This window comes from Erithacus rubecula (assembly GCF_903797595.1).
Source record: "Erithacus rubecula genome assembly, chromosome: 4".
Taxonomy (NCBI): domain Eukaryota; kingdom Metazoa; phylum Chordata; class Aves; order Passeriformes; family Muscicapidae; genus Erithacus; species Erithacus rubecula.
In genome coordinates, this window is record NC_136686.1 from 33,349,558 (window position 1) to 33,377,342 (window position 27,785).

The following is a 27,785-nucleotide window of genomic DNA, read 5'->3' on the forward strand; positions in this document are numbered from 1 at the left end:
GGGATGGGCACGACAGGAATATTCAGAGCAACATTAAGAGGTGCAGAGGACGCTCAGGGAGGACACGGGGTCAGGGAGGGACATTTAAGGACAGCATAAGGAGAAATGCTGGAGAAATATCAGGGGACAAGGAAAGACTTTGTGGAAGATATTAAGGCGGCAAGAAGGGACAGTAGAGAATACAATGGGCACGGCACCAAGGAGAAAAGGGGAGCACTGGGCACAAGTCAGCTCAGCAGCAATACCCCATGGCCAAGTGCTGCTTCTCCCTTTAGGAACACCAGCTCAGCCCTGGCATGTGAATGGCGAGGACTCACAAATACCAGGCTGTCCTCTTGTTTTGGGAGACACACACAACTCTTAGTGAGGGGACAGAGCAGGGGCTTGGTGGCAATGAGCCATCCTTTCCCGCTGGGTGAGCGGTCGGCTGTTCCTGGGAGATTAAATATAGCCACTATTATCATCTTGCCTGCAGGATTTGGATGATGTTTTGCCCTTATTTTTTAAAAACATGTGGGTGCAGCCACCTGGTGCCCACCATCATGCCATGCTGGGCTCAGAGGTGAACCAAACCTCCCAGTGCTTCAGTATAGCATTAAAATACACAGTGAGCACCTCTCAAGAACTTCTCAAGAACACATGCATCAATAAAACATCAATATAGATACATAAATACAAATATAAATTCAGAAATTGAAATTGTAGAAATAGTAGAAATTGAGATAGTAGAAATTGAATCATAGAATCATAGGATTGTTTGGGTTGGAAGGGACATTAAAGATCATCCAGTTTCAATTTCTCTGCCATGGGCAAGGACACCTTCCACTAGACCAACTTGCTCAGAGCTCCATCAAGACTGGTCTTTAACATTTTCAGGGACAAAAACTTCCACAGAAGTTCTCTGGGCAACCTGTTCCAGTGCCTCATCAGGCTCACAAGTAAAGAGTTTCTTCCTAGTTTCTAATCTAAACTGCCCTCTTCAGTTTAGAGCCATTCCCCTTGTCCCATCACTACATTTAAATAGAATTAGAAATCTTTGATAGCTGCTCCTGTATTATGTGAATTCCTGGCATGAGAGAAGACCCTCAGGCCCCGGATGCTTTCCCACAGATGGAAGGACCAAGTGGATCTCCTTGAGCTTTCCTCCCTTATGGAGTTTCTTCACAGGCTCTATTCCATTTGGGGAGTGGGAAAGGTTCTCAGCACCTCCAAACCTTTAGATTTAACTAGGAGCAAACTGCTCCTGATTGTGGATAGGAATAACCACCCTCCTGCCTCCCTTGGGGTTTTTGTTTAAGACCTAATAAATAAATGGTTTTCCATCCCTTATGGAGCTCTGGTGGCCTCTGTGCAACATTTGACCGGCTGAAGGACCTCTCATTTTTCCTATCTGGGAATAAACTGCTGGCTGGCTGCCTGCACGTAGGCAAAGCCAGGCACACAGATAAGGCTTTTACCATCTGCTTTTATTTGCATCCAAGTTTGTAACTGTCACGAGTGGAGACAGGGAGGCTCGGGGGGGTTTAGGAATTGGCCCCCAGAGTTGGCACAGTACCACGGGCTGCCAGCAGAGCCTCCAGCCCTAAAACCCAGGCACCAGTTATCAATCCAGTGCAGTGATGGGGAGGCAAAGGCAGCAGGGAGGGACAGGGCAGATGCTTTACCCAACTCTGGCCACCTTTGGGCTCTAATCTCCACTGTTCACCTGGGCAGCTCCTGCTGCTGATCCGGGCTGCTCATCCTCCGGCGGGTGCCGCTGCTGGCAAACAAACAAGCTGTCCCCTGTGCATGGAGGTTCTGGCCCTTTCATACACATGAGATCCCTCATTTTTAGCCAGCCAAACTAAGGGGAAGATCCCCCAGCAACTCACTGGAGGGAAGGCACATAGGTGGTCACAGCTTATCAGGCTGCTGCTGGCTTTGTACATGGGGGGTAACCTGCTCAAACCAAGGCAAACCCCACTTAATATTGGAATGCACCCCTTGAACCTTGCACTGTTTTGACAATGCATCTTTAATGTGAACCGGTCAGGACTGAGAGGGTTTTCCAGCCCCTGGCAGGATGTCAGGTCAGGAGGTAGAAGGCAGATGCTGCCAAGCAATGCAAGCCCTGCTGCCTCTGGGAAGTGGGCCCAGCACTTCTGGCACCCCACTGCAGGCAGCACAGGGGACTCATCCAGAAGGAAGAGTGATTCCTATGGGCACACGTGCCACCATAGCCATCTTGGGTTCATGCACGTATTTTTGGCCACAGGAACCTGCCACCATGCCCAGGATGGGGTGGGTTACTCCCTGCACCCACTGCTCTCCTCAGGAATTGTTACCCAACCACTCCAAGCCTTCTGAGCCTTCCCTTTCTGGCATTATTCTGAAGAGACTGGGAAGTCCAACATCCCCAACAAACCCCAGAGGACAGAGCCTGGCAGAAGAATCCTCTCTGTAATCCTGTTTACCTTCTCCTCCCTGCCTGCACTGAGTTCAAGCAGACCCCATGGGGATTTACACATTTCCAGCTGCAGATTTCGTCTTAAATGGTCAAACTGTGTCCACTGTGGATGTGCTATGGGTCCACTGGGTAACAGCCCCAGCCTTGTAAGGGCAGAACAGCTGTTCATAGGCCTTTGAGAGCACCAGGGCACCTCTGGCAATTAATGCCAGAGATAATATTTCATTTTACCCAGTTTCCATTTCAGAGATACTCAAAATCCCCAGCAGTGGGGCTTGGTGGTGGTGGTACTCAGATCTAAGTGCTTCTGTGTTTTTTTAAGAGCAAAACAGGGAAACTAGCTGAAGTTCCAGCTGTGCTCATCAGAGTTTCAGCTCTGAGTCTGTGGTGTGCAATGCAGTGTGGTCAGCCCAGCATGAAGCCAATCAGCCTGGCCATTGCTAGGGATAGAGCTTGAAGGATACAAATAAATGACAAAGGGGCATTGCCCCTGACTGCTGGACTGATCACCACTGTTTTAAAAGATTTATGGGCTGTTTTTGAAGGGCAAGCTCCTTATGTGAGCTGGGTGCTGGCTCCCATACAACCACAGTACTGTGGATTTTCCCTGTGCTTGAGGCTGGGATGCTTCTCACAGCCACAATCCAGCTGCAAGCAAGCCCACGGGGCACAACCATGGCTTTGGGATGTTTTTTTGGCTCTTCCAGCCATCATGCCTGTCACCCACAGGCACTTTGGTCATCTCCTCTCCCGGCCACTCTTCCCTGTTCCCAGGAGATAAGGATGTGCAGACGGGGGGTGACGGTATCGCCGCGGCGCAGGCGGGACTGGATCTGCCCGATTAACGCCGCGCCAATTCGGGAGGCGCGTCCCCCGTCACCCCGGGACGAGGGGATGGCCCTACCCTGCTGGGGGCTGATCTGCAGACACAGAGCCTCAAGGAGGGGCAGCTCCACCACATGTCAGGGGCACACACATTTCGCGTGTGTTTACGCCACACGTTTATCGGGCTGAGCAGACCCCGGCAGAAAGGCAGAAAAAAACAACACAACACCCGAGAAACCAACCCAAACACAAGATAGCAAACTCTTCAGGGAAGGGGAGGGTGAGCAGGGTGCTGAGGACTGTGCAGTTCAGCCCTTGCTTATCCTCTGCTTGCCCCCAGTGCCCCACTTTTGGGAGTTTCCACCCCCAGGAGTAGGTACAACTACGCAGACTGTTGTTTGAGTGGTTTTTTTTTCTAAAAAACACACAGCAACACTATGCCCTGAACCCGTTTTTCTCCTCCTCTTCTGGCTCCTATGAATTCCCATGGCAAGACCAAGGTCTGCAGCCTGAAAACAGCTGCCCTGAGCTGCTCTTTCACCTCTTGCCACTCCAGCCCCGCAAATGCCAAATGTTCCCTCCATTCCAAACTCGATGGCAACAGCCATGTCCTGCTGGGAGGCAGAGGGAAAAGCCTGGACCTTGGGCAGCACAGGGACAGAAGGGTTTTCAGGCCAGAGGCAGGAGGCCAGAAACTATCAACAGCCAGCCCTGGAGCTTGACAGGCGTAGTAGGGAGCTGAGCTCATTGCTTGGACTCTTGCACCATCCACTGGGTTGCCCAAGGGCCTTGTGCATGTGACTAAAATCTGCAACCCAATTTTACCAGGATTTGTGTCTAACAAAGTGATCTGCTTTACCTAGTCTCTGCAGCCCTTCCCAAGGGAAGGGTAAGCCTACACCCTCTTGCCCTGGGGGATGCCAATACCATGGCAAGGTGATCACATCCTGAGTGAGAGTGCTACGCTAACACCCCTCATTCCAGCTGCCACCACATTCTTACACCATGCTTCCATCCCCAGGTGTCACAGTACTCCAGTCTCTCAGCCAACACATCTGTCACCTCCATCCAAGAATCTTCCTTGACCCCTTTGTCTTTCCTTCCTCAGATGCTGCCTCCAGCCCCAGCATATGACCACAATTAGATCTCTTCCATAACTGCCAGCACCCTCTTTGTAGAACAACAGATCCTATTTATATTGGGCTGAATGAGTAGTAGTCACCCCCAGGTTCTGACAAAAAAAACAACATGCTTTACACAAAAAACAGGAGGAGGAAAGCATTTAAGATCTCTATCATCTCCCCAGGATCTCTACATACTGCTTACTCTACCAGCAATTTGCAGTGTCATGTGCCCTTCCAAAACTGGATTTACTAATGCAGACCAGACTCAGCTCTTCCTCCTCTAGGATCCACATGGAATTTTGGGAGCAGTGCAGTGAAGCAGATTATTTTCTCCCTCAAACCAAAGGTGGTGCAAGCTGCTGGATAACAGCACTGCAAGGCTCCTCTCACTTTCTGGCCAGGGGTGCTCCTGCTGCTTTCCCTCACCAAATCCTGAAGAAAGGAAGCAACTGGTCAGTATAAAGCAAAACCTCGAAAAATGACACCCACACACCCACAACACACCCTCACCACTGGAGTGGGGCCACATGGCAAACCTTCTTCTCAAGGAACACATTTTCCTCAGTGAAAAGGGGAAGATTTTATTAAGTTAAAAGTTGAAGGGCACAGCGGAGCAGCAGCAGCTGCCACCTTGGGGAGGTTGGCTCGGGCGGGTGCAGCAGCAGCCTCACAGCTCCTCTTCCCCAGAAAGGAGAAGCCCCGTGGCTCTGGGCTCCTGCCAGCTCAGGTTCTTGCAGGAGCCAAAAGGGCAGGCACAGAGAGAGAGCTCGGTCACACGGACTCTTGCCAAGGTGTCCTCTTTCAACCGTCTCAGGCGAGCACATCCATGGCAGGTTGCCCCAGCAGCTCCCTCCTATGGCTTGTGTGTCCTCTCTGCAGGTCCCTGGGGGTGGCACGGGGAGGGGGACCATGGTCCTTGCCGTACATCCCAGGGGCACCGTGGAGACGTTTGGGAGAGAGGGAATACTTGCCAAAGGTGGCTGTGTGTGGCCAGGAGAAACTGGGCTAGGAAAGGGGGATAAACCAGGTTCTCTGTTTCAGGTTAGAAAAATGCTGGTGATGTAGTAAAAGTTTTCCTCCTCCTCCTCTTCCCCCCCTTTCCATAGGGAAAAAAATTCCTCTATAAAATATAATTTTCACATATAAAATCCTGAAGAAGGTGCATGTAAGGAGCCAGTCCAAACAATGTGCTCAGGTATGCAGGCAAAAAGGGTTCATCAAAAAAGCTTTGGGAATGGAGTGAGGAGGTTGGGGGTTTGTGGGATTCCTCGACAAGGTGGTAACGGATGGGGATTCAACCTCGCTTTCCCCACAAGTGAGGAATGGAGCAAATACAAAACAAGAACAGATAACAAACGTAGAGCAGACCTAGAGAGAGACAAAAACCAGAAATGGTTTAGAAAGATTCCAGTGAGTGCAAAAATGCCATCCCCTCCCTGAGGAGATGGCTGCCTAGTGCCCTGCTACAGACCCACCCATCTCAGCACCCATCAGCAAGCACTGGTGGAGCAGGGTGATCCCAGTCCAAGCAAGAAGCACTCTGGACAATAGGATGCCCTTGTTCCTGTCACCCTCTTCCCCCCATCTGTAGCAGAGATGCCTGCAGGTGAGCGTGCAAGAAGGGCTGGGACCCGCTTGATGCAAACCTAAAATTATCATGACAGGGAAACCACTTCAAAGGGGAAGGGAGCAGAAACACTGCCTACACAGGGAATGTGTAGCCACCCACGCTGTCACCCAAGTCACGGGGCAAAGGCCAGCATTTGCCTGGCTCCCACAAGCAGCCTGGCTGAGTAGTGACTGCTGCTGGCTGCATCAAGAGCACCACAAAAAGGGGGCTGGGGCTCTCGGGAGAACATCAGGGACAACAGGAGGGAAAGCAGTGCAGGCCAAGAGGATGCGAGAAGCAGAGAAGGATGAGTTTAAACCTAAAATTTGAGAACTGAGTGGAGCAGCAGAAACTGGCAGACTCCACACCCCTTCAGCAGCCAGTCTCAGGTACCTGCACCCAGTGGGATGCCCCAGCACCCCAGGCTCACCGTTACTTGCTGTTGCACAGGGACTCCTTCTCCTGCAGAGCTGCCATGGCCAGGCGCAGGTGCTCCTTCAGCTGCTCGATCTCGCGCTCCGAGCGCACCTTAATGTGATTCAGCTCGGCATAGACATCTTGGTATTTCCCTGAGGCAAATCTCTTGTCCTGCCAGGGGGAGGGAGAGGGGTCAGGCAGGTTGCAGGGCTGATTTCAGGGAGGGTGAAAGCAAGGTGAGCCCAGTAGGAGAGCCAGCAGGCGAGGAGGGGAGAGCTAGCCCTGGGTTTGAAGCCCATCCCAATCTGGGCCAGGCAGAAAATACTCAGAAGAGGAGCATGGAGATATAATTTCACAAACACCAGGCCATGGAAGAACACAGAGACACTGGTCCCACAGCAGCAGGGATCTGCAGTATCATGTTGAGAAGGTGATGTGGGCTTTACCATGGCTTGTGTGCATTGGGACAGCCATATGGGAAACATAACCCCACCAAGAATGCAGGCCACTGAGAGAGCTGGGTGCAGCTGCTTAAATGGCAAAAAACTTAGGTGAGTAAATTTATAAATTCCTGGAGCATCACTGAATTGAAACCCTCGGGTTGCCCTTTGGCAGGGGCCTTTAAAAATTCCTGTAAGGAGTTGCTGCCAGTGGAGGGAGCAGCACACCCAGAAACGGTGCCAAAGAAACACATCCACTCAGGGAATGGACAACCAGGGGAAGCATGCCAGGCAGTCTTCATCCAGGTTTCCCACTTGCAGAAGGCAGCCTCCTGTCTTGTCCATGCTTATGTGTGACATACATCATAAGTGTCTGTGACTCTTCCCTTGTTCAAGGTCAGTCTATGCCAGTCCGTGCTGCTCTGTGCTCTGCAGTCAGCAAGGACAAGCAGCACAGGCATCAAGAGGGTTTGAGCATCCCATCAAACCCTGCTGGTATGCAGCCCTGCTGCTTCCCTCCCTTCCCTCTCCCGCTCTTTTCCAACTGCTCCCAGAAAACACCAACCTTTTGCATCATCTGCAGCTCCTCCCGGAGGCACTGCACCTCCTTCTTTACGTACTGGAGCTCATTCTCCTTCACCCGCAGCAGCACCTGGGCCAGAGAGGGGGGAGAGGAACCAGGGGTGACTCAGGAGCCGCCGCCTCGGAAGGGCCGGCAGGCGCTGGCGCAAGCGCGGCGCTGGGGAAGGAAGGAAGGGCCAGAAGGGCTGGGGCAGGAAACGGCACAGGCAGCCTGAGAAAGCAGCAGAGGGGAGGTTTGCCTTCTGCTTCCTGCAGCGCTCTGCTCCTCACCCCCTCCCAGTCCCCCAAGCCACAGCCATGCAGAGGAGCAGAGCCCAGGGACGGGGATGGCAGGCAGGCAGCCCGTACCTCCAGCTCGCAGGAGCTGCGCTCGTTGTTGTGCGAAGCGCGGTCCCCAGAGCTCCGCGACGAAATAAAGCTCCGCAGCTTCCCGATCTCATCCGAGAGGCGGGTCTGCAGCTCCTGCAGGCAAAGCCAAAGGGCGTCAGAGCAGCCATGGCACAGACCTCTAACTGTCCCGACCACTCCATTCTTGTTCAGCTTAGAGACTGTGCTGTAACTACCCCCTGCCCAAAGGCAATGGCAGCACCTACGTCCAGCACAATACACTCACTATATTTAACACCACAGTTAAGATAGCCTCTAACTATTAATTTTTTTCTTTCTGACGATAAAATCTCAGAAGGGAAGAAATGTGAACAAATAGGGGAATTTTAAGAGAGGGGCTGTGCTGTGTGAGGGAGGAACATGCTCCAGTGCTCCTCTCTGCTGGCAGGAAGGCCCTTCTCTTGCCTGGTTTTTCTGGAGGAGGTCCTTCCCCTCGCGCTGACAGCGCTCCAGGATCTGCTCCCGCTCTTCTGCCTTCTGGGTGAGCTCCCCGATTTCCAGGCACTTTTGGGAATACTGCTCAGAAAGCACCTGCAATTCCCGCTTCAGTGACTCCACGTCCAACCTGCCAAAGAGGCACCAGCTCATCACTGCCCCAAAACCCCTGCCAGCTCCTGGCCCCTGGCATTGCCTTCCTTCCTGCCAGGGCCAGCCTCTGTCCACACCAGTCACGAGCACAACATTCTCCTGTGAACCCAAGCATCAGCTCCACATCCTACACGTGAGTGTGGTGTCTCTTGGAGCTCCAAGGCATGCAGAAGAAATGGAGGAGCTTTCCATAAAGAAAATAGAGGGGAAATAGCTATAAGTATGAGGGAGGTGCTATAGGGCAAAAGAGCCAAGCTGGAGACAATCCTCTCTGCCCTACAGCTGCAGCAGCCTTGGGAGCCACTACTGGGCACCCATTTGCCCTGAGGAGAGAGCTGGGGAAGTGGCAGGAGGAAAAGCTCAGGGCTAGAGCTGCAGATGGGGTCTGGTGACAGTGGCACAAAGCAGCATCATAGGACAAGGGGAGGGAGAGGGATGCTTTCTTACTGGTGCTGCTTCTGGAGGGCTTCTGGGAGCGAGCTGCATTGCTGGAAGCTTCGTGTCCTGCCCAGCTCCTTGTTCATTTCCTCCCGGTGGGCTTTCTTCAGTGCCTCAATGGCTGCAGAGGGGGACAATGAGAAATGGAGGATCAGGCTGTGCCAGCTTCATGGAAAACACACTGGAGAACTGGCTAAGCTCTTGCCACTGCATGTTCCCAAATCCATCTCTGCAGATTGCTCCTTTCCCTTCTTCCCTCAGGGTATTCCCCACCCTCTCTACACTCCAGGGTCATCATGCTGCCAAAGGGACTAACACAGGAGTGCTAACTGTGGAAGCTCTCCATTACTTCTGCCTTGCTCACCTACAAGGAAGTGCTGGTCCCCTCCCAGCCATCCACAGAGGCATGACCCCATTTCCTTCAGCATCTTTACCACCCCATCTCACAGGAGTGAGAAGCACCAAAGCTCGTGCTCCAAGGAGCGCCAGTGTCACACCAGGCCAGTCAACAGTGTGGCTCCAGATGCCTGGGGCGACTGGCTTCTGGCAAGAGGCACTGGGGAGAGGCAGGAGGGACCCAGCTGAGCAGGGGCACAGCCTGGTGTTCACTCCCACCTGCTGCTGTTGCTGCTGCCTCCTCTGCCAGGAGCCGCTCCTTCTCCTGCCGCAGCCGCTCCAGCTCCCGCTGGTGGTGCCTCTGCAGCTCCTCCATCACTTGCTGGTGGGATGACTCCATCTCAGCCAGGCTGCGCTCACAGGCCTCCTGTTGTGGGATGGAAAGGAGGTGTGGGAGATCAGGAGAGAAGAAGGGAGGGCTTGGGCCAGGACAGGCACCTGGCTGCAAGTCCAGGGACATTTTGGAAGAAGTGATACTACTTCCCAGGAGGGTCTTTTCCCTCTGAAAGTGAGGTGGCTCTTCAATCACTGAACACAACCATTTGACAGGGACACACACATTGCAATTGTTCTTTGTGCTTTACAGAGGAAGAACATTCCTCTAGGTCTTAAAATCTAGAACATCTGGTGCAAGAGCTGGGAATAGCATGGCCGATACCACAGTCCCAACCCTACACCAGGCTGCACTGCCTGGCTGGAAGAGATCAAGAGTGGGAACTGCACCTCAGTATCTGCCTTTTAAATAAAGCAGCATCCCCTGGAATCAATGAAAACCGAGCCTCCTCTCTGTAAAGTGACACCCTGCACTACCCTGTGACATGATGGAGGCTGCCAAAGCGTCCTCCCCACAGACTAATGGTTAGGGATCCTCTTCACACAGCTCTCCCTCCTTTCTAATGGCTCTGAGACCAAGAGGATAGCTCTTTCTATGCTGAGTGTGATGGTGAACTCAAGTTAGAGCAAAGCAAAGAGGTTCCCACTTTGGCACTATGCCTTTGCTCCCCTGCTAGATGCTGGCAGCTCCTCCCTGAACCTCTCAGGAAGGATTTGCTCACCAACAAACTGTGCCATTATGATTAACAGCCTGGGCCTCAAAGACATCAGCAGAGAGCTAGGAAGTCATCACATTCAACAGCTCCTTGCCATCCCATTCCTTCCCCACTAAGGGCTAAGGCTCATACAAAAGACACTGGAACATGTTGTGTGCATGCAAACCCTTCCTGGTTACTTCTATCTGCTGTGATGAGGGAAGCTTCAGGGAACAACAGAGGAAAAGGTGAGGAATCAATTTGGTGATCTATCCACGGACCAGCTGCAACCCTTGGCAGACAGAGAGAGCGAATCCTTTGGGGAAAGGCCAAGTTTGGCCTCAGATGTGAAATGCTGAATTTTTGAGCCAAGTTACTAGGAAGATAAGGAAGTTCCTCCCTACTGCTTTTGCCCTTTTTTTTGACCATAAAGAGGCCTGTAAGCTGTAAATATTAAATCATGATAACACATAGACTGGTAAGTGTCTGGGCTGGGTGCTGCAGGACTTGTGGGCTTCTTTATCTGTGCTAGGTACAGCCAACCCTGTGGAACAGACTTCACCAGCCCCAGTTCCTGCCCTACCAACCCCCTCTGCCCTGGTATCCTCCAGCATGTAAAGCCCATCCTGAAAACCCCACTGTATGATCCAGCAGCAGCCTCCACACAGGAAATCCCTGCGGGATGTGACCCTGTTTTCTTTAGATGAATCCGCGAGAGGGGAAAATAAATAAACAAAGAGAAGTGAGAGAATGAAGCACGAGCAAATTCTGCTTTGCTGGCTCTCCCACGTGCTGCCCCAGCAAACGAATGGGCTGTGCTGTCAAAGTGACCTTCAGGGCTCGGGCTGTCCCCAGGGACTGACTGACTGCTTTTAACAAGACTCACGGGAGCCCCAGTTAGCAAGAACCACACGTGGTGAGCTGCAAACCACCAGGGAATGACCATCCCTCCTGAGCTGGGGGATGGCTCACCCCCACAGCCCAGGACAGTACTGTGCCCACATGCAAAGCAGGACACAGATCCCACACCTCTCCCTCAATTATCCCTCACTCCCTTTATAACCCTGGCCCCTTTAAGGCCAGCCAACATGTACCAGCCTTGATGTAATTAACATTGATTATAAATGGGCCCAGTTAGGGTCACCGTGGCAACCCAATGATTACTGATACCTGCTCAGCAATCAGCTGCACGCCAGCATTTCCCAGTTTGGCACTGGGAGTGACCCCCCAGCCCTGGGTCTGGCACCCTACTCACCTGTGAGATGTACCCTCGGGGCACATGGCTGTCCCCCTGGGACTTTGCTGCCTCCCGAAGGCTCTCGTTCCTGGCCCGGCAGGACTCCAGCTGTGCCCGCAGTGACTGGATCTGTGCCAGGGAAGACAGAGAAACACCTTCAGCCAAGGGTGGAAAAGTGCTGTGGCCTGACCATGAGCCACATCCAAACCCTGGGCTTAGGGATGGGCAGGAAAACACACGGCCAATGGGAGTCTCTGTTTCCCCAGCAGCCTGCCAAGAGAACAAACTGGCAAAGCCAGCCCCAGCCTGGTTAGTGCCAGTAAGGAAGGGAGGAGACATGCCAGCTTTCAGAGGATGCTGAATGAAACCACCACTGCATGGCTCCTTTCAAAGGCTGGCAGGTAAAGTCAGAGAAGAAAGGCTGTGAATGTTCTCCCAAGAAACAGAGATCCCACACAAGTAGTACCACCAAATCAATTATCCTGGACCAAAACATGCTCTGGGGACCTCTGCAGGTGTGTGAGAGCTGGCCTCTAGCCTTGTATTACAGGGTTCCAAAAGCTTTCATGAACTCGAGGAGCCAGAAAGAACAAACATCTCCCTGCACCTCTGCCTTGCTCTTCTGCAGACCTCCTGTAGCCAAGTAAGGGACAACCAGAATCCCAGTTTCAGAGAGGAGGGATGCTCTTACCTCCTTTTTCAGCGCCTCACTGGTGTCTCCCTGGCCCCCCTGGCTCTGGTTCAGCAGTGTTGTCAAGGGCACCCGCCGCAAGTCCTTCAAGGGCAGGCGCTCCAGCTCCAGCCACTTCTTCTCTATCTCCTCAGTCAGACGAGCCCGTTGCTCCTCTGACAGGGGAGCAGTGGGGAGGTCCTGCTCCCCAGCCCTGCGGGAAGGGTCTCCTGCGGGGCCCTCGCTGTTGGGGACCCGGCCATCGGGGCTCTCGAACCATTTCCGCCTCTCCTCCGAACGCATGGCCAGGTCCCGCTCCAGCTCCTCGTACTTGGGAGCTCGCTCCGAGATCCTCAGGCTCCCTTTCGTCCTCTGCAGGGAGCCCTGGTTTCCAGGCTCCTGTGGCAGGGGAGACAGCTCCACGTAGTCGAAGGCATGGCGCTGCCCATCCGCCTTCCAGTGAGTGCCCTTGGAGTTCCCCTCGGAGCCCGAGCCCGGCCGCTGCTGCTCCTCCGCCCGGAGCGAGCCCTTCTGGGGAGCAGAGTTACGCAAGTTCTCCTTGTCACAGTCTGGGAGTCTGAAAGCAGAGCAGGGACTGCTGAAGGAGAGGCACCATGTGGGAAAGGATGCCAGCAGAGGCACTGCCAGCTGCTCAAGGCTCAGACCCTCACTCAGCCCAGCCTTACAAAACCCCACCCTGAGCACAGTGCCGGGCCTGTAGCATCCCACCCCTCAGGAAAATGGATTTCTCCACCGGGCTGCAAGGATACACCCTGGTTCCAGCTATGCTGGTGGAGAAACCAGTCTGAACTTATGTTATGGGGCAAAAGGCAGGTACAACAAAGGGAGCCATCAGGTCCTCAACCCCCATTGCTGGCTAGTATAACCAAACCACTGTCAGAAGGAGCACAGCGCAGGGCTGATCTGGGAGCGGTGAGATTTCCAGAGGAGCCTTCCTTGCCCTGCCAGGCAGGGTAGAGGGACAGCAAGGGAGAAGAGGACAAGCAGCACTGGGCAGCTCTTACTTGGTGACATCTGGAGCACTAACTGGGCGCACATTCTTCCTCAGGGCCTCGATCCAGTTGCGCCGGATGCCGGAGGTCATCGCTGACAGGGTGAAGACGGCATCCTTTGTCTGCAACAAGGAGGTGACAGAGGCCCCCTCAGCACCCAGTGGATGCGCAGCAGCTCCCTCTTGCTCCCTGAGACACACAGCCACTCGCATACACCAGTTCTGGGCTGTCAGAAAGACCACCCTCTGTCTCCAGCCCTTGGGGACAGGTGGAGGGGTAGGAGAAAGTGGGAAAAGTGTTTGTTTGAGGGGGATCCTTCATGAGACCACCTCCAAGCAAAGGCAAAAGAAACATTGCTGGCACAGTGGGCCAAACATGCACTGGTGGAATCCAGTTGTTCAGGTGCTGGGAATCAGGTGCCAGCACTGGTGTACAGCAGCAGGGCACAGGGAAACCCAGACCATGAGGTGTCCATCCCTGCAGACACATGGAAATATCATTTCTCATGCTGCCTTAGCAGCCACCTCCTGCTGCTACAACAAAAGGCCAAGGACAGAACTGTACTGGGGCTGGATCCAGGGCACAGGCTGTCACTCAGAGCACGGTCAGCCAGGTTACATCGAGATCTGCAGTGTTCACCACCCGCCCCCTGCAGCTGTGTAAAAGTTGCTTTGGCCAACATGCCACTTAAGACACTCCTGGCATTTAGCTTTGCTCCTGGACTGCCTCCAGTGCAGCCTTCAGCCAGCCCTGCAAAGCCTCCTCCTCCTCCTCCTTCCTTCCTTTGCATGGCAGACAGTCCCAGAGCACTGTCACCCATATGTCAGGAAAGCAGCCTTGGGCCACCCTGATCTGTATGACGTGCCTCTCAGCACAGGGAGGGAGCCCACACTGCCAGCCCGTGTCCCCGGCGCCGCCGACACTCACGTGTATCTGGAAGCCGTAGTTGCGCTGCACCGCGAACTCCGTCACGTCCGTGCAGGACCGCAGGTCGATTTCTCCATCCAGGTCATCAGCCTGCAAGCACAGCCCCCCGCTGGGACATCAGCGTCAGCCAGCTTTGAAAAAGGCTGAGCCACCTCTGCCTTCATCCCACGGATCCCTGGGAACCAGGCTCAGCTCTTTGGGAACCAGGCTCAGCTCCCCAGCACGGCTTGGCCTCCTCTAACCCACGGGCTGCCAGCAGTGTGGATGCAGAGCATCCCAGATAGCCAGCCACAGGACCAGCCCTTCTCCCCACCTCCCAACACTGACAGTCCCCCCAGACCTTGCCACCCTGCCTTCATCCTCTTCATCACCCCTTGGCACCTCTGCCATCCTTCAGGAGGATATGGTGCTTGTCCCTGGTCACGCCAGAGCTGTGCTCCTCTCCCTCCTGGCCAGGAAGGAAGGAAGGGTTGGTGGAAGGCTGGCCATGCTTACCTCCTCTGCGTTCGAGTCCCGGTAATACCTCAGGCTCGAGTCGGTCAGCACGAACCAATGTTTCTTCCACTGCAGCCGCATCGGGCAGGGGGAGGGAAGGGAAAAGACAGGAGGGAAATGGATAGGCAGTTACCAGGGAAAGCGTAGGAACAAGGAGGGACGCTCTGCACTATGACCTCTCGGCCTTCTCTTCCCCCTCCTCCCTCCCAGATCCCCTTCATGACCCTCAGATGGGAGAGAGGCACTCCATGAACCTCTGTGCCCACACACAGAGCGAGGCACCTCCACCAAAAGTTTCCCACTGCCTTTCCCAGCAGGAGAGACCTCAGTGAGCAAGGAGGAAGGAAATCAGCTGGCTCACCGGAGTCCTCTAGCAGCAGGGGATAGGGGAAGAGGCAGACTCTCATCTGAAGCTTACCTCTCCTGGCTCGTCCAGGATGGACATCCATCCCTTCTTGAAATTGAGAAGATCCGGCTGGAAAACAAAACAGAGAATTACCATCTTGGAGTGACCCACACGAGGGCTTTCCACGCCAGGGGATGGAAGGTGAGTCCCCTGTGGCAGAACAAAAATGTGAATAGCCTTTTAGGAAACTCATGGGGCTATGACAAAAGAAAGCTGGGCATAGCTCTCAGCAGCAGGCAGTCATTCCTGTAAAAGGAAGCAGGAGATAAGAGAAGAGCTTTGAAAAAAGTAAAGAAAAATACGCAGCAAAGAGGTTTCCATAAGGTGCCTCAGAGGTATTTGTTCAGAGAGGGGGAGGCAGGGACAAGGAGAGTGGGCAGAAGGGAATGCTCCAGTACCACCAATGGGGCTTGCCTCAGAGATGGAGGCAAAGCCACAAAGAACCAGACACGCCTTGTCCGTGCCCCAGAGCTATGTCCCTCTGGTAACTTCACCACCAATCACTTATTAAAAACATAGTAGCTCAGCCCTCACCAAAAACCTACAGGAGGCAATTCAACAGCTGTGAAAACACGCTGATTTTAAACGATGTGCCCCAGGGTAGAGATGAAGTCAGTGCTTGATCGTCTCCCCTCTCCCTTCAAGGTTCAACCCTCTCTGAGATTCTGAGGGTTTTTTCCTTACCCAGCTTTCTTCCCCCTCCCACTACAGAGCCTGCCCTCTGCCCAGCCACAGCTACAGAAGATAAGAATGAAGAGAATTTCACCCAGATTACCCTGTGCCACAAATAAGTTTCCATGCACTCTCTGCCTCCTCCTAACCTGATGTCGCTGGTGCAGCATCCCAACCAGTTTATCTTCTTCCCAAGGTGCTGACTCAGGGGAACCTCTCTCCCTAGCTTTGCCCTCAGCCAAACAAGCTCCAGCTGGTCCCTCCTCCCACCCCTGCTGGCTCCCAGGAAGTTGCACCATCAAAGAATACAGTCACTTCTCCCATGGAAGTCATTTTTCCAGACTGCCCCTTCCTCAGCAGCCGAACCAGGCAGGGACAGTGTTGGAGAAGTGACAGTACCAGAGCAGGACCTCCCAGAGGTCCAGCACCAGACCTGCCAGTCCCGTGGAAGCCACCAGCAGACCCCATGTGCCACAACCACCAGCTGGGATGGAGCTGGTGAGAAGGAAGTGGCTCAGCAAGCTGATGGCCACTCCACATGCCCTGAACAAGCTCAGTGGCCAACCACAGCTGCCCCACAAGCCCAGCTCCCTGGATGTACAGCCTTTCCCTGCTTTCATCTCCCTGAGCTGCTGCTCATGGGTTACACCCAAGGTTATGGGGAGGCAAGAGCCGAGTTTGTGCCGGCCCACCCTGGCGCTCTGGCTATTGGCTCAAGCAGGAGCAAGGAGTCCTGCCAAGGGGAGGTCACTGCCTGCTACAGCTCCAGGCCTGGCCAGAAGCATCCGGCACTCCCGAGTCCCTGGAAGGGAGGGAACCCAGAGCAAAAGGACATGGGGAGGCTCCCAAACCTCACCTCTTGCTGAGGTGACAGGCACTGCTGTCAGTTTGGAGACAAGGGGGATTCATGCATCCCCGTCAACCCAGATTTGTGGTGGCTCCACTGCTGCTTTGATAAAGCACCCCAAAATTTAATTCTTTTTCTGTGGCAGCAGCTCCGCCCTTTTTCCCGTTATTCCTTCCAGTCTGGTGACTTAAGCTCCAGCTCTGAATTCAGAGTGGTGAGAGGGAAGGAAAAGAGACAAAACATCAAAGTACAACCACCCCCCTCCTGGGATGCACGTGCACTCAACAGAAGAGAGAGAGATGGGCAGGCTCCATGGAGGCAGAAAAACAATATAGGGAGAGAGGGGGGCTGTCATACAGATCAGCTGGGTCTCATCTTATTGAGGATTTACAATCCCAAAGCATTATGTTCCAAAATAATTAATATTAACAGGATGCATGCTGCTGGAAAAACTGCCACAAAGTCCTGCCAGAACTGCTGCCCCCAATTCAGTGCTGGGGCCAGAAAATTCCCCTGGAGGGCTTTTCCCAAGCAGGCAAGCTCCACAGGGTTTCTGCTTTCCCTGCCAGCCGTAGACAGGGAGCTGCAGCTCTATAGAATTGTCTTTGAACTATTCTTGTCATAGCAGGGTCAATACCATAAGTTGAGGCCTCAGTTGATACACGAAGTGCTTAAAGCCACTTTTCTTCCTTTCCCCATAACCAAATCCAGTTTCCTCACCCAGCATAAAAAGCTCAGGATACCGTCAGGGAAGAGCACGGGGCTCAAACAGAACCCCTCATGCAGAGGAAACGGCCCAGCAGTGGGAGGAGGAAACATCCAGGAAAGCCGAGCTGCTGGGAGAGATCCGGGTGCCAGAGATGCAGTGATGTGGCAGGATGCACCCCCGGCAAAATGAATGGCCCTGCAGCTCGGGGCTGCACATGGCTTGGGAGGTGGTGGCAGTGATTTTGCCCAGCTGCCTCCATACGCCTCAGAGTTTTATGTTCAGCCCCACAGCTGGCCAGGCAGAGGCACTGGAGGGGGCCTCAGGTGGCTGGGGACATAGGTGATATCTGGAAAGACTGGCTTGCAACAGCAGGTTAAGGAGCGGCAGCTGCCTGCTCTGCTTGAAGAAGGGCTACAGGGAAGGTGATAACAGTCTGTAAGTATCCGAAGAATGTAAACACCAAAGAAGGAAAAGGGACAGGGTGGGAGCAAAGGAATGGCTCCTGGGTGGTACTGAGACGCCAGGATGGAGAAGTGGAGGAGAAGAGGCTGAGGAAGGGTGAGAAAGCTGTGTCAGAGCAGGACAGTCAGGTGTGTCCTTTCATCACCAGCCTTTGTCATCACCGTGCCTCCTGCTCTTCCCAAAAGCTCCTCAGCACCGCAGCTTTTGGGGCACTGCTTCCTTTCACCTCCGGGAGATGGTGCAAGGGGATCTCAAGCCTCCCGGAACGCACAATGTCTCCTCTCCTCTAAAAAGGGAACCCGCTTCATAAGGCGTGGGCCCCAGGCCAAAACACAAAGCAAAACCGCTCCAGCTCAGCTCGGTGAAAGCAAAATCACTCCAGGCTGGAGGAGCACTCATGCAGCTCCCGAATCTACACGTGCAGTAAGAGAGGCAGCGGGGGACGGGCTCTGCTTTTCCCAGCGCGCCCGAGCAAACGCCGGCGGCACAGCCCAGCCTGTCACCTCCATCACCGCCTGTGCCAGGGAAGGCTCGCCCCAGGGCCGGGATGCTCCCTGCCCCAAACCGCATCTGGTTCCCACAGCGAGCAGCAGCTCCCCACGCCCGGGGGGACACCAATTCCGCATCCGACTGCGGTCAGAGGTGCGCTGAGCTGGCCTGGCCTCAGCCCGCTCCACGCTCACTCCTATCGGGGTGCGGAGGTGCCTACCGGGGCCGCGGCGGCCACCGGGAACTCTGGGGGAACACGGGGGTGACGGCGAAGGGAGCCAAGGAAGAACCGCCACAATCTGGAGTGCCGGGGCACTGCAAGGAGCGGCGGCTCCATAGAGCCCCGAGCGCAGGGACCCCCGGAGGCGGCGGCTCCATAGAGCCCCGGAGCGCAGGGACCCCCGGAGGCGGCGGCTCCATAGAGCCCCGAGCGCAGGGACCCCGGAGGCGGCGGCTCCATAGAGCCCCGAGCGCAGGGACCCCCGGAGGCGGCGGCTCCATAGAGCCCCGAGCGCAGGGACCCCCGGAGGCGGCGGCTGACAGCTGGGGTCCCCCGCCCCCTCCCAGCCCCGCACCGTGCCCCGGGCTGCGGAGGAGGAGTCCCCGCGACCATCGCCCGCCAAGTCCTGAGCCCAGATCCCGACTCACCGTCATGGCGGGGGCTCCGCGGCCGGCGGGGCCGGGGCCGGGGTCGCGGCGGGGCCGGGCGCTGGCAGCCAGGGCGGCGGGGCGGCTTCAGCGCCCGGGCGGCTTCCGCAGCCCCACCATGCCCGCTCCGCCGCGATCCCCCCGCGCCTCTTTCCTTCTTTTTTTTTTTTTTTTTTCTTTAAAAAAAAAAAAAAAAAAAAAAAGGAAAAGGAAAGGAGGGGGGGAAAAGAAAACCACCCCAAAAAACTTTTCTTTCCTCCCCCCAGAACTTCCTGGGAGGACCCGGGCAGGCCAATGGCAGCCGCCGCCGCCGCCCCGAGCGCCCGCAGCCAATGGAGCCGGCGGGGCGGGCGAGGCCGCCGGTCCGCACGGAAAGGGGCGGCGGCCCCGGGGCGGTGTGCACGGGACGGGACGGGGGCGATGCTGCGGCTGAGCCGTGTCCCCTTCCCGCCCCTCTGGCCCGGGGAAAGGTGAAGCCCTGGGTGGGACGGGTTCAGCCGCTGCTGCCCCAGGAAGGGACTGCCAGGAGCCCGGCCCTTACCCAGGCAGGGTTTGCTCTCAGGCTGGGATTTTTCGCTGGCAGGGATTTTCAGCAGTGCGCACAATGGAGTCCTCGCTTTCCTGGGGTTGCTCGGTTTTATCCAACCAGATGAACGTCTCTGGGCTTGTGGCAGGGGTGGTAGGAGGTCATGGGGAGACTCCCGGTGCCCCTGGAAAGCCATGCCAGCTGGCCTCAGGAAAGGAAATTGCTAGAGAGGATCCCAAAGGAAAAGGGAAGAGGGGCTGAGCATCGCAAAATGCCAGGCTCTACTGTGCAATCACACCAAAGTGATGCTTCTTACTGCAAGGCAAAAGGAAGGTGCCAGAGCTGAGTGCTGGCACAGAAAGAAACCTGGCACAGGTGGGGCAATCTGGCCGGGTTGTACAGGGTGAGTTCAGGGCTTTGGGCTCCTCTCTGTCCTGATGCAGGGAAGTGAGGTAAAGGATGTCACCCGTTTCGAGTTTCAGAGGCCTTTGACAGCTTCTTTCCTGGCTGCAGTTTGTCCTTGTATAAAGAACAAAGCCAGGTCCTAGCAGAGGATGACCTGGCTGAGATGACTGATGTGCACAGTGGGGGACAGAGGCAGGAACTTGTGTGCAGCTGCCTGCTACACGGCTCCCAGAATACTTTCTGCAGCCCCCTGTAGCTTCTGCAATGCCATTTTGCAGGAATGCCAACACAATAGACTGTATCTTCTTTCACACCACTAAAGCCTGTTTCATCCCTGTAAAACCTTCCGTGCCATCACAGCACTGGCCAATAATAAAGCAAAGGAAAGTAGCTGTACTGAGATTTTAGTTCCAGGTCTACTGTTTGTCCTTCTCTGGCTTTATAAAAAAGCTTTGTGCCTCAATTTCCCCACTTGAGAAATGGATGAAGGACAAAGTGGAGTGTTAGTGAGCATGGTGCTCAGGACATCACAGGAAGGCAGCACCATGCTGGACCTGCTCATATCAAGTGCTGGAGACCTAGGTGTTGCCCACAGGACCCCCAGAGAAGGGCAGCTGCCCTTCCTCACAATTCCCAGGGCCTGGCCCCTACCTTGTTGTGCTTCTTACTGGCATTCAAATGTGGCTGCGGGCTTCCTGAGGAACCAGTGCTGCTTTGCAGAGGGAAGGTGCCTCCACCCAGCTGGGGCTGCAGGGGAGAAAGCAGGAGCTGAAGCCATTGGGGTTTAGTCCTCACCTCTGTTTCCCAGATCTGAGCATCTGTCACCTGGCATGGGCCAGGGAAGAAAGCATCTTCCCTCCTCCCAGTGCCAGGCGGGCAGTACAATTCCCTGGAGAAGCAGAGGATCCGAGGGAATCAGGGTGCACAGAATTGCAGCCCAGGGGACACACCCAGTCTGTGCTCACCAGTTTTAGGCCTTGCAGGGTCCCACATCACCTCTGGCTCTTGCCCTACTCACATGGTAAATGAGAAGACTCTTGTTCCCCCAGTCAGTTTCCAATGGCTTCTCAGGGCTGTGTGCATCTCGTGTGTGCTCGCGACCCTTCCAGTCCTCCTCCAGATGCTGTGCTGGACTCTCAGGCCTTATCCAGCTGTCATCTGACCGTAGTCCCACCTCCAGACACCTAGCAGGGCTTTTCCAGTCCCTTTCCAGCTGGCGCACCATATCATGGCACACGGGCGTCTCTTGGCGCTTCCAGTCCTTGTCCCACGCCTGTGGGACATCCCCCCGGCCCCTCCAGTCCTGCTCCAGGGCTCGTGCGGGGCTGGTGGGGCGCAGGGGCTTGCCCCGGCCTTTGCAGTCACTGCTGGTGCCTTTTCCAGGCGGGGAGGATGCCAGCTTTTCCCGGAGGTTCTGCCAGCTGCATTCGGACACCTTCCTGGGCCCTGCAGGGTGCCGCGGCTCCCCTGCCTTCACTCGCTGCCTCTCTGCCCCCCGCACCAAGCTGGGAGGGGAGAGCTCCTTTTGGCTTTTCCTTGTGCTCTCTGTATGTCTCCCAGCACTGAGGGCCCATGGTGGTGGCCCTGCCCGGCTCAGTCTGACATTATCTGAGCCCTTCCCAGCACCTGTGGAGTGCAGGGAATCCCCTTGGCTCTTCTTCTCCAGTGTTTGCCGTACACCCCCTGCTTGCCAGGTGGCTCGGCCCCTGTCCGAGGTTGGGGGGCGGGCAGGCTCCCCTCGGCTTCTCCAGCTTTTCTCAGTGCGGCAGGGAAGGTTCAGGGGCTCCCCTGCTCTCCTCTCCGGCCTGCGGGCTGGGCTTGTGGAGCGTGGGCTTGGGCTGCCCCTGTCCAGGAGCCAGGCAGGGCTGGCAGGGCGTGGGGAGTCCCCCCGGGTCCTGCCGACCTTCTCGGGGTGCTGAGCTGGGCTGGGGGAACGCCGGCGCTCCTTGGGGTCTCTGCTGCGCTGCTCCAGCTGCCATGGGAGTCGCTGACCCTGGGCCACAGGGGAGAGAGAGCAGGGAATCCTCTTAAAAAAGTGCCAATGAGCAGAGCAAGACAGGATTAGGGCTGGCAGGTGATTTGGTTAAATGGTTCCCCAGAGAGCAGCTGCATTCCTGTGCATGGAGCCAATCCATACTGTAGAGAAGCCTCTTGCACCCAAAGGGTGGAAGGGCTGCTGCATTTTAAGAGCTAAGGGTCCCAATCCATGACAGAGGGAGATCAGGGATTAAAGGGAAGAGGGAGAAGGGCAATGAAAGAGATAAGCATGTGGCAGAAGTAGAGGAAAATGTGTCAGGAAAAAAAGCCACTCAGCTTGCAGAGCTGGGATGAGGTCCTGCTGTGCAGCCAAGCCTCACCTCCCTGGGCAGGTTGGGGCTGGAGCGCCTCCGAGTTAGGTGGCCTTTGCTGGGTGGCACCGGCGTCTTGCCGTCGAGCCGGTCCACACGGCCCTCCTCCAGAGCCTGGAAGGCCTCCAGCGTCTCTGATTTCCTGTGGGCACACACACTTGGTCCAGCTGCCACCCTGCTCAGCTTGGAAGCAGAGCCCCTGCAAACCCTGCTCCACCTTAGCCTGACCCCACAGACCTTCACCTGCCCCAGACACTGTGCCCCATAGTCTCTCCCTGTCCCCATCAACCACATCAGCTTTCACATCCTGCTGCCTCACCCATGTCTTCTTCACACTATTCCTCAACCTTCCCTCCATCTTTTTTACCCCCTTGCCCAGGATACTTTCCCAGTCCCTCTTTATGTCCCCTCCTGCCTTGTGCCACCAGTACTGGAACCACTCTTGCTCCTCCAGGTAAAGCCTAAACAGCTACTGGGTACTTTATGGCATCCCCTATAATTTCCTGAGTGGCTCCTACAGTGAACATGAAATCCCTGGGGAGCCCTGCTTTGCAGCACATCCTGCAGCTTCCAGGTGGCTGTGAGGATGAGGAAGCTGGGCTGCTCCTTTCTAGCACTGCAGCTTAGCTCCACCTTTCCAACAAGGGAGGAGGCTCTGAGCTTAGATCCCTTGCTTTGAGGGAAATTTAAGCACAGCTGAAAGCTGAGCTCTGCCTGAAGCACGGCCATTCAGAGGTGGGGGCCCCCCAACAGCACTGCCCGCTGTGGATTCCCGTTATTTCTCACCTGCGTTCGCATCCAAACATCCTCTCCACCTCCACTCGGCCGGGGCTGAGTGTCCGGGAGCCATAGCGGCCAGCAGCGTCCCTCTGGCCGAGGCGCCTGGGCTTGGGCAGGTCTGCCAGCACCGAGTACTGCTGCCTCTCCAGCCCGTGCCGCCCCTCGGCCGCCCCAGCGCCGCAGCGCCCCTGGGACTCCCGAGCCCGTGCGCCAGGGAGGTGCCCAGCGCCACCCAGCAGGTCACTGCGGGCCGGCAGGGTGGATGCCCAGGGAGGGTCAGTTTTTCGGTGCTTTGGCCAGCTCTCCTCGGGCTTCTGGCTGGCAGGACGGCGCTCTGGGACGGGGAGAAGGCCGTTACTGGGGGAGGCGCGAGCGACGCGGGATGCCACCACGTCCACGGCAAAGCAGGTCTTCGGAGGAGAGCTAGAAATGGTCCAGGAGGGCAGAGATAAAACCCAGACTCCCTCGAGGCGGGGTGGGAGCACTGGAACACAGCACTTGGAGCCGAGGGCATGCCAAACCATGCAGATAGAGAGCACCCGAGACGCCCGCGGTTCGCAGTCGGCACGCACACAGATGGACTCTCACATAGTGCCCAGGGAGGTGTTGAACACTTCCTGGGACCAGAATCAGATAAGGAGATGCTAAATCTAAACAGAGATCTGCCTTGAACCTCAGAGACCCCTGGGTGGAAAGCAAACCAGAACCAGGATCTCACACAGGAGCAAACCAAGAGTACCTGCTTTCGGTGGGCAGATTTCTTTCCTAAAGCTCTGGGCTTCAGTTCTCACCCAGGATCCAGAGGGAACGGGCTGAGCCCACCTGGATCCGTCTGCCTGTGGGGCTCGTGACTGCACCTCCTCCTTATGGCCCAAGTAGCTCATCATGTCCCGTTTGCCCGATCCCAAAGTGTTGTCCCACAACCGGGTCATTTCCCCTTCCTGGAGACAAGATAGGGCAGACCTCTGCAATGGGGACTAGTAGCTTTTGTGGGTTGGAAGGAGGTAAGAGTGTATATGAAAATTTCCAGCCTGTTCAGCCCAAAGCTGCTGGTAAAAAGGAACCAGAAGAGGAGCTGTGTGAGTATAAGATGATCCCAGACCAACGATGACAAGAAACAACATAGAAAAGTCCACATGGGAGTATCTAAGAGCAAATCTCATGAGTTCTTTGAAGGGAGAGTCTCTTTCGTGGGGGCTAAGAGTCTCAGCTGATCTCCCCTTGCATCTCAGGACCTTAGAATCATAAAATATCTCAAGTTTTATTGGACCCATAAGGATCATCAAATCCACCACCTTGCACATGATGGGTTCTTTCTTCCATCTGCCCAAGCCAAGAGAGCCAGAGGCAAATTCAACATGTCTTATGCCCAGGAACCTGCTGAATGGACCCAGCAAAAGTGGCATTGAAGGGCCAAGGGAGCTGGGGAGACCAAAAGAACCCAAACCACAAGAGATCCCCGTCTCACCCTGGCAAGCGTGGAGTTGGCTTCGGCACAGGCGCTGGGGTCGGTGCCAGTTTCTCTGTGCTCACCCTCAGCTCCGGGGCTGAGTGGGGGATACCGCCTGCTCTCGTGCCAGCTGTGGGGCAGGGAGAGAGGACAGCTGGTGGTCAGCACAGCCCGCTGAGCTCAGGGGCGAGTGACAGCACTGGCAGCCCAAGCTGCACTGACTCACTCTCTACTGGATGGGCAGAGGCTGGCAGAGCCCATCCTGAGACCACCAGCCTTCTCTGGAGGGAATGAGGATGAAGGAGACTCTTTCAGGGGCCCCCTGGCCTCTCCAGGAACAGCCCAGAGGCATGGTTAGAGGGCATGGCATGGGGGTTTCTCAGTCCTTTTTCCCAGGCACCAGGGAAAAGGCAGCTGATTTCCCCCAGCTCGGCTTCCCGCTCCCCTCCTCCGTCCTTCCCACCGAGGGGCTCGCTGGAGCAGCAGGGCTCCCGGCTGGTACTCACCGCTCGGCGCCCTCCGCCGGCCCCACGCACACGTACACCTCGCACTGCGGGGCTAAAATGTGGAGGGAGTCCCAGGGCTCTCCCGGGGCCGCGTCGCTGCCGGCATCGCGCCCTGCCACCTCCGTGGCATGGTCCTGCGAGGAACAAGGGGTGCAGCGCTGCTGTCAGGGAGGAGGATGAAGGCTGCCCCTTGGAAACGCCTGCTTCTTCTACCTCCCCTAGAGCAGCCTGGCCTCCAGGGCTCTTGGTATCTCTCCCAGCCCACCGTTGAGATTTTTCTCCTACATGAAGAGACCCAGCGTGCTCCTATTTGATGCTGACTGTTGCAGACATCCCATTCTGCATGTGTGGATGAGGGTTCAGGGAAAGTGCCCCCCCATGCTGGCACTGGTGCTGCTCGTAGCTGCTCTCCCTCACCAGCAGGATAGCTCAGGGAGAGGCAGTGGAGCCAAGAGGAAGGAAGATTTTTGCAGGAAAGGCTGTAGTCCCAGCCTCTGCCTCTCTCTGTCAGGGCTTGCAGGTGTCAGCATCCTCCCTGGCCCCCGTTACCTGCGGGGCTTACGAGCAGCAGTGGGGGAGGCTCCAGGAGCCGGCTGTCAGTGCTGCCTTCCCTCCAGCGTCTCGCCCGCACCACGATTCGCTCAGAGGTGACAGCTCTGAGCAGATCGAGGGTGAAGGGCTGAGGTAACCTTAGAGCGCCCAAGGCCAGGAGGAGAGGGGGAGAGGGCGAGAAAGAGAGAGGGAGGCTCATTACTATTTCATCATCCCTGGCCAGTCGCTCCTGGAGGACGTCAAACAACACGAAACCCTTGGTGAACATGAAACCGGCTGTCGCCCAGTCGGAGACAGCCAAGTAGCTTGTGTGTCCAGCCCTGTCCCAAAGGATGGTGCTGGATCGAGGTATCTGGAGCCCAAAACCCCATGAGATTTTTCCTCCTCCTGCCTTCTCCTCTGGGAACAGCTTGCTGAAGCTGCCACAGGGACAGAGCTGAGCCCTGGCCCCAAGCCAACAGCTGAGGCCACAGAGAATCGACCAGGACCATATTTAAGGTGAGGCAAAGCTGTAAATGCCAGCAAGCGTCAAGCAGAGATTAATACAGGGTGGGTCCCTGCTCTGCCAGTCTTCAATTCCCTCCCTGTAGCTTTGCATCTGCAACACCCCTGCTTTCCCTTCCAGGGTCTATCAAGCCCCCTGTATCCACTGCCCGGCACTTCCCTGCTAAGCTTGGTTCCCAGTTTTGGTCTGGCACAGTGAAATTAAGCACTCCTATACCTGGAAAGACTCTCTGCCCATAGAGGTTTACCCCGCCTAGAAAACCTGGCCAAGCCTTTGTCTTAGGGGTTTCTGTCTCTAAAAAGGCAGGTGGAGTCCCAGTATAGAACAAAGAGGTCCTTAATGAAGTGTCCATAGCTGGCAGGTGGGATGGAGGAGCTCACCTGGACAGCATGCTGGTGAGCCCCTGCGGCTCGGAAACAGTGCTGGCACAGGCTGTTTGCAAATATGTTGGCTTCAAAGTTCATGCAAGGCATGTCATCCACTGAACCAGACATTGTGCATAGCAAGGACGAAGTTCTTTGGCTGATGGGCTACTGGTAGGGGCCAGCCAGGAGAAAAAGGAGGAAGGAACAGCAGCAGAAGAAGCTGTGGAAGCAGGAATGTTATTTCCAGACTGAAGTTTGCTGCTCCCAACTGTCAATACTGGAATCAAAGGGAACCCAGGTACAAGGTGATCTAGCGGGGACCTGTTTTAGAAGGGGCACTGCACCCTGAAACCACTGCTGACACCCCTCAGTTTGGGAGTCCTTGTGAATAGAGGGAATGCTGTGCATGCCTGCTATTTTGTTCGATGGAAATGCTCTTTCTCTCTTAAAAGGCACTAAACCAAAACCTTTCTTCTTAATTATGTTGGTCATAAAGAGATGGCTCTAAGTAGCTTAGGAAACTTGTCAATCCTACTAAAATTTTGAGACCTGTAGGACAGTGGACTGCCGTGAAGGGTAACAAGCATGGCTAGCATGACAGCTGGATCACATTTCTGTTCTGTTTATTTGCAAGCATCCCGCCCACCATCACCTCATCTGTCCTGCAGAGTTTGAGTCCTTGGATTTGAGGATGTGATCTGAGCAAGGAGGTTTCTGCCTAATTTCCTCGGAGGAGGCACCAATAGAAGGACAGGAAATCAGACCAGCGTCTGAGATGTGAACATGCCACTGGTGCCATAAACATGGACATTTGAGTCAGAGCAGCTGATCGAGGCTATGGCCGCTCCCCAAAACAACCAAGGCCAAACGTCAATGCCAAAAACAAAGCTAAAATGTTTGTTTGTCAGTGCACTCATTTTCAAATTGTACTAGGTGCCAGCCTCGCAGCATCCTTCCTCACACTGGGGCATGTTTGCTTGACTTGTTCACACGAAATGCTTGACAGGAGCCTAAGCACTCCCCTGCCAGGGATGCAGCACAAAACACACCAGCATCGCTGCCCACCACTGCCCATGGACTGCCACCCGTGGCTGGAGCCCGTGGTACCCCACTTTCTGATGGGCACATCATTGCTCCCCACATCCCTTGGGGCCTGCTGTCAGGACAATGCTGTGATCCCCACGGCCTCTGGCACGCATGCAGCCGGCCGTGCTCAGCGCTCCCAGTGCCTCCCAGTATCCCCAGTACCTCCGCTTCCCCAGGGCTCCCAGCACCGCGCCGCCCGCCGAGCTCCCCCCTCAATGGAGCTGCCGTGGGAACCGCGGGGCGCGAGGCCCCGCCCCCTGCGCTCTGATTGGCTGTCTGGGGCAGCGATTTGAATGCCGCCTCCTGATTGGACGGCGGCGGCGCGCGGCCATGGCGCCCCCGGGCGCGGGCTCCCACGTGTCGCTGGCGGCGGGAGGCGATCGAGCGGCCGGGATGGGGATGGAGCC

The 27,785-nt window shown here is 55.7% G+C and overlaps 1 protein-coding gene across 1 annotated transcript; it reads right to left on the reverse strand.

Annotated features, from left to right (window-relative positions):
* Positions 1-4,962: 4,962 nt before the first annotated feature.
* On the reverse strand, positions 4,963-25,690 carry TRIOBP (TRIO and F-actin binding protein; the record flags this gene model as incomplete). Its single annotated transcript, XM_079303081.1, has 20 exons — positions 4,963-5,763; positions 6,435-6,592; positions 7,427-7,513; positions 7,792-7,905; positions 8,236-8,395; positions 8,866-8,977; positions 9,472-9,619; positions 11,536-11,646; positions 12,209-12,764; positions 13,213-13,322; positions 14,128-14,217; positions 14,623-14,691; positions 15,041-15,097; positions 20,438-20,533; positions 20,805-21,779; positions 22,144-22,276; positions 22,921-23,337; positions 24,383-24,494; positions 24,871-24,922; positions 25,433-25,690. 19 exons carry the CDS (start codon positions 25,688-25,690, stop codon positions 6,437-6,439), a joined length of 3,813 nt encoding a protein of 1,270 aa, XP_079159207.1. The 3' UTR covers positions 4,963-5,763; positions 6,435-6,436.
* Positions 25,691-27,785: the final 2,095 nt, after the last annotated feature.